We start from the raw sequence: 6,376 nt of genomic DNA on the forward strand, positions 1-6,376 counted from the left end.
TACCTTTCCTACAATTGAAATTGCACCACAAAAGAAACACAGAGTGCCATTCAAGCTTAGTATATGGCATTCACCGGCAGCGGCGCCAAAAATGTGTGCGTATGTCGCATGTGTCAATGCAAGGAACTTGCCGATATAATGTGTGCGAGCCACAAATGGCTCCAAGCACACAACAAGCCTAAACTAGTAAGCTCAAAGATGGAGATGGTGTGTCACTCACCGCTCTATGCTTGCTCTCGTGGAGGATTCCTCGCCGCGAAGAAGAAGGAGCCGCCGCCGCGTCACACACAACCGCTTCGCCGTCGTCGTGCCGCCGTTGCAATGCTCAATTGTACACACACACTCTCTCTCACACACGCATACACACACACACAAAGAGGTGAAGAAGAAGAAGATGGAGATGGAGCAAGAGCACTCTTCGATTGCACAAATGAGAGAATGAGTGAATTTTAGGTTTAGTTGACTTTTATATGAGCTTGCCCCATTCACACTTGGACACCCATGCTTAGCCAACTAATCCCTTGAATGTTCCAGATAGAGTGCGACTCTCATCGGCGATCACTCTTACCTATTTCCTATTGGACCGACAAGCCCGGTACCTGACTCTACCAAGTAAATAATACAACATCCGTCGTAGGTAATAGGGTGTCCGTGAGCCGTGAGGGTTAACACAGAGAGAGGTCGAGTGGTCCATGCAAAACAAATGTAGAGAAACATTAGTTTTTCTATTATTCTACAAAGTGCATGCATTGTGCATGTGTACTCTATGTAGTGGGATATCCAAAATGGGTCGAAAGTTAGGGTCGTGCAGATGCCTATCCGGAGCTCTTCTCCATAATGGTTTGTCAAGGATGTGAACCCCTCCCATGCAATACAAGCAAGGGATTTTGCTTGTTGCTCCTTTGGAAACGTTGTACATGCATTTCAAGGTTTTTAGGTCTTTAGTCATGTGCCACTCTACATTGTAGGATCCCATGGCCTCCACGTCCAATTTCTTTTTGTTTCTCTGTTCGCTTATTGTTTCTGGTATGTTTGTTTGATGAAAAACCCAATTCAATATATCAAAGTTCTTAGTGGGCACCTAAAAGGATAATTTTAAGCTTTTTATAATACACATTCAAAAGCATTCAACTGAAACATAACAACTTCTATGCACCTTGAACGTCACAAGAAGGAAAATGTTGTGCTTAGATTACACACTAAAATTTCGAGGATCATCTCATCCAATGCTTGCATCCAAAGCTCTATTCATAAGTGTGATTATGACTCGCTCAACCTTTGTCTCCTTTACAAGCTTGCACTCATCTAGCTTGATGAAAAATTTCAGGACACCATTGCACTCTTCAGGAGTAACATCGAACAACTGCACAATGTATGACTGTAGCGTGATCATATCATTAAAAAAATTGTTGTAATTGTCATAGACCATTTCTTCTCCTTTTGGCAATTTCTATGTTGATTCAATGTGGAAAGGACTTCCTAGCTTTTGAAGCACCTCCTCATTGACTTCCCGTCTTGTTTTTTGAATAGAGAAAGGGTTTGGAAGTAGCATGTACTTGATGTGGAACTTTTTGACTTATCTTTGCATAGACCTGAGTAAGAGGAGTTAGGAATCAAAACTCTTTTCTAGTGGAACAACAATGCAAATGATGCAAAACCCTTTTCTAGTGGAACAACACTACAAATGATGGTAGATACTTGAAAATGGCAGCATATCCCTTATTGGATATACTAGCTTCATCCAAAATTGATTGAACGTCCCGTGCAGAGAGTTGGTTCTCCTATAAAAGGCTATCAAGCTGTTTAGCAACGATCTTACCATAGCGCTTATCATCCAAGAGGCCAGCTACATTTTTGCAATCCAAGATGAGCCCTTTATGGGCCGAGGAGGTGGTTGGGCTGCGCTCCACTTCCTTGTCAGGGTGAAGCAAAGATCTGTGCAAGCATGTTAGCAGTAAAAGAGATGTGAGAGTTTATGAATATAAACCTAAGAAGGATAGATGCACTCACTTGATGGCTTGCACTCTTTTCTTGATTCCTCCTGAGCCAACTTTCAAGTCCTCGATGTCTCTTAGTTTTCTTTCTCTTTGGCGAAGACCTAGCGCTGTTTTTTTTTTCTCTAAGTTGTTGTGTAAGCTCCTTGATGGTCTCCTTGCTGCCTTTAACCTGTTGAGCACATTGCACGACTTTTTGGTGTAAGCGGACATTCTCGCTGTATACGATATCTCTCTCTCGTTTGCAGAACGTCATTTCTTGCAGACAACTGCTTAGTGTAGCCATACAAGCCATGGTGGTCATCTCCGGCATAGTTCACTAAAGATGTAATATCCTCAAAAGGTGGAGTGGAGTTTGTAACGGGATGTTTTGGATACATTCTACCGTCCAGCCAAAGGTCCACATTTTTCATGCCCTATGATCTTAAGTTCTCCTTCGAAGCTTCAGAAAGTGTTTGCTGATTGTTTTTCTTGCAGAGGGGTTCATACTCTCCTGAGAGCTCTATGTGCATGTGATACACATCTCTCATGTTCCTCATAGAAGTTTTTCGTGGGAAAGCTACAAGTACCGACTGAGACATGACTGATCAAAACTGTGTGCAGAAGGAGGTGGGGGTGATAAAAGAATGGCAATTTGAATATCAAATGCGTGTGAGAGAATGCAGGACGGGGGGGGGGGGGGGGGGGGGGGAGAAGAAGGAGGCGAGGAAACAGAGCTTACTTTTCAAAAATGCAGAAGATTGAGATATTTGGCATTGAATTCAGTAGCCGCCGCACACAATGAAGTGTTATCATGACTGGAATACTTTTTGGGTTTTTTAATAAACGTACCTTACATGAATAAGATATCAAAATTTTAGAAAACATGTATGAAAAAGGGTCATAATGAATTTTCTATTATCTCTCTCTACGCTGACATGGCATTTCTTACAAGGCCTAAATTTGAGTCCAAACTTTTCATAAGTTGAGCTTATGAGAGTCTTTTACCTTAGGGTTTTTCTATGTATGGGCCCCATGGTCTTTATGAGGATGTAAACTTTGCTTCAAGGGAGGCATTGCTATGTTATCTATAGGAGCAAGAACATGGAGCACAAACGAAAGGTGCAGATAGGGTGCATAGAACACACCATGTGTGCCTTGGTTCAGGGTTGGATTCCACATGGGATTCGAGGAGGCATAGGCTACCACGAAGGGTGTGTAGTGAGCTAAACTGCAATCTTCGCCTTGTGCATTGTAAGCTACTTCGTGGAGCAGACATGTGCATGTGATAACAAGAAGATGGAAAAGTGCAAATGCCACCATGTGGGGTCCTCACAGGCCCTAGGAGGTCTTCTGCAACTATTTTTCTCTAGAGAAAGGGTTCAAACTACCCAAGGTGAAGGCAATGAGAGGGGTGTGTTGTCTGCATGGCCTCCACCCGTTTGCTGAATAGAGAGGGTTCTTTTTTCGGACCCACCACCGAGTCGGGCAGCACCTCCTTCTTGAAAATCAAGATGTTCCACACACTTTTCAACGCAAAAGGCGAAGGAGAGGTTCAACCTCTGGCATATCCAGAGAACAACGAATGGGAGCCTTGGGAGTGTCATGCATCAAGTTTTCTAGCATGCATGTTGTGTGCAGCTCTTAGGGTGTGCACATGCACGCCTCAAGGGTCTCCGAGTGATGGAAAAGTGCACAAGGCCCACCTCAGGCCCACGACACCCCTGTAGAATTCCCACCGTTTCACCACAAGGCCTATCGAAACGTCACTCCCCCTTCATTGCCGTTTGTAGCCGATGAGCATCGTTGGTGAAGCGGGAACATGTATGATTGATTGATGGCTCTGCACATGTTGAAAAGGCTTTGGTGGGCTCATAAACGGCGCCGACTGCTTTGCATTTGCGCGAGAAGCCGATTTGAGGTTTGCCGTTCTCATAAATAGCGAAACCTAAAAGACAAATTACTAGTTAGGTGCAAGATGACGTGTGATGAAATTTTAAACCCAAGTATCCGTTTAAATTGGAATTTGGGTCCCTTCACATTGCACAAACAAGAAATGGAGGGAGAGTACCTCGTATATTAATAAAAGGCTACCTGGGCTGTTTAAACTTAGTATGTAGAGAAGCGAGGGAAGCTCTCTACTCTCTTCTGTGAGGCTATGGCGATGGAGGCCGCCTTGGTTCCATACGCCCGCAGAGAGCCCATGTTCGCCATTCCCCTCCCTCACACAGAACGCAGACTCATGCATTACTCCAGTAAGCAGAAGATTCTTCTTGTCGGGGAAGGCGACTTCTCATTTTCCAACTCCCTTGCGACTGCCTTTGGAGATGCGAGAAACATGATCGCCACATCGCTAGATTCGCAGGGTGAGTTTCTCTATCATATGCCTATGTGTGTTCTTGTATGCGTGCAGCTTGAGAGAGAGAGAGAGAGAGAGAGAGAGAGAGAGAGAGAGAGAGAGAGAGCTTGCACTTGAAACCACTATAATATAGAAGCACTCAGCTACCTTTTTCTGCATTCGCAAAACCCAGAGATGGTTCTGAAGAAGTATGCAGATGATGCTGCATTCACCCTTTCCAACCTCAAGAGACTGGGGGTTCTGCTATTTCATCAGGTGGATGCGACATGCATGGCAGCTCAAACAATCTTCTGCAACCTTGTTTTTGACCGTGTCATCTACAACTTCCCGCATGCAGGATTCCATGGGTCAGAAGGTGACAAGAAGATGATCAGGTACACATTGTTCTTGCACTGCCATTTTTTGCTTTTTGAGAGTTACATTAGACTTGGGTACTTCAAATTTTGCAAAGGTTGCCATAAACTGGTCTATGCATCAAGTTGTGCCTTGTACTTGAGTTTTGTTATGCACTTGATTGGATGCTGATTCTGTTAAATGTGAGATTGGCATTTTGTCGGTGTACTTTGAGCGATTTGGTAGCTTACAATGGTTTAAGATGTTTATGCACCTGCGGGAATTTCTGCAGAGATGTACCCTTGTTGATATTTTGTCTTCATTTGAGCTTTGGGTGATAAGCAACCTCGTTGTCTTCTTCACAGGCAGCACAAACAACTTGTGAGGCTCTTCTTTGAAAATGCTGTGAAGCTACTCATGCTTGATGGTGAAATCCATGTGTCACATAAGATTAGGCCGCCATATACCAAGTGGAAGCTGGACAAGCAGGCTGCAAAGTGTGGTTTGATGCTGATGGAGGCATGGGATTTTCATCAGGCAGACTACCCCGGTTATGTTAACAGAAGAGGGGATGGCAATGATAGTGCGAGCTCCTTTCATCTTGGAAAAAGCAAAACCTTCATGTTCAAAATGAGGTATGAGTGATTGCGTGTGTGTGTGTGTGAGAGAGAGAGAGAGAGAGAGAGAGAGAGAGAGAGAGAGAGAGAGTCATTGCTGTCTGTTTTTTTCTTTCAGACATTCACCTTTCAATCCATGGAAGGAACTTCCACACATTCTCGGAAAGAGGCCACTCGACTTATTTCAGAAGTTCTTTGGAGGTCGCAAGGACGTAGCAGCAGCACCATCTCAAATGCCCCATGGTGCTCCTGGGCTGCCCTTGAACATCCGTGAAAGGGCATTCGTGACAATACCAATAATGGGTCCAAGGGCATTGCTGAAACGCAAAATGGAGGAAGAAGCATATGCAATGAGTGAAGATATCCAGGCTTCCAAGAGAGGATGTTTTGGATTTCTCCCATTAAGGAACCACAGGCAGCCCCCGTTTACCCCTCCTCCTAGGGCACAGCTGAACTTCATGCCCAGTGAAAGGCAAATGATGGCCCCCTCTCTCCCATTGCGCCTTCTTCTTGGGTCTCGTGCTGAGTGCATGCTACGGCCTTTACCTGTCCAACCCCCTCCCCATCAGCATCCTTTGCTGCCCATTTTCCGGTAGTGGTGGAAGTTCTATATGCTGAGGTGCAGACATCCTCTCTCCCATTGCACCTTCTTCTTGGGTCTCGTGCTGAGTGTATGCTATGGCCTTTACCTGTCCAACCCCCTCCCCATCAGCATCCTTTGCTGCCCATTTTCCGGTAGTGGTGGAAGTTCTATATGCTGAGGTGCAGACATTCTGTATGTCTTGCTTACTTCCATCGCATTGTTTGTTGATTGTGAGGTACACTCTGTGCCTTGTTTACATTCAGAAATGTGCTCCACTGCTCTCTCTCTCTCTCTCTCTCTCTCTCTCTCTCTCTCTCTCTCTCTCTCTGCGTGTGCATGCACGTGCGCGCGTGTGCCCACACACACACACAACTATGCATGTATTTGATGATGTGTTCTACTGTGAAGATATGGTGGTGCCTTGTTCGCAATTAGTTCTTTGTGGGTATCACAGTTGTGAATGGAGAATTTTTTTTGGCCTCCATACCTGTACAGACATCAGTGTTTGGGG

General features: G+C 44.9%; 1 protein-coding gene across 1 annotated transcript; it reads left to right on the top strand.

The window, feature by feature from the left end:
- The first annotated feature begins 4,079 nt into the window (after nucleotides 1–4,079).
- Nucleotides 4,080–6,148, top strand: LOC147433028 (uncharacterized protein At4g26485-like). The gene is made up of 4 exons (XM_086492779.1): nucleotides 4,080–4,339; nucleotides 4,505–4,706; nucleotides 5,031–5,300; nucleotides 5,401–6,148. The coding sequence occupies exons 1-4, from the start codon at nucleotides 4,132–4,134 to the stop codon at nucleotides 5,876–5,878; spliced, it is 1,158 nt and encodes a 385-aa protein (XP_086348905.1). The 5' UTR covers nucleotides 4,080–4,131; the 3' UTR covers nucleotides 5,879–6,148.
- The last annotated feature ends 228 nt before the right edge of the window (nucleotides 6,149–6,376 follow it).

This window comes from Adiantum capillus-veneris, chromosome 20 (assembly GCF_014529385.1).
Source record: "Adiantum capillus-veneris isolate H3 chromosome 20, ASM1452938v2, whole genome shotgun sequence".
Taxonomy (NCBI): domain Eukaryota; kingdom Viridiplantae; phylum Streptophyta; class Polypodiopsida; order Polypodiales; family Pteridaceae; genus Adiantum; species Adiantum capillus-veneris.

Bases quoted from the DNA above. Each gene is read 5' to 3' on its own strand.
- LOC147433028 (XM_086492779.1), top strand. From the start codon at position 4,132: ATGGCGATGGAGGCCGCCTTGGTTCCATACGCCCGCAGAGAGCCCATG. The intron at 4,340-4,504 runs GTGAGTTTCTCT...CGCAAAACCCAG, and splicing joins CACATCGCTAGATTCGCAGG to AGATGGTTCTGAAGAAGTAT. The intron at 5,301-5,400 runs GTATGAGTGATT...TTTTTCTTTCAG, and splicing joins ACCTTCATGTTCAAAATGAG to ACATTCACCTTTCAATCCAT.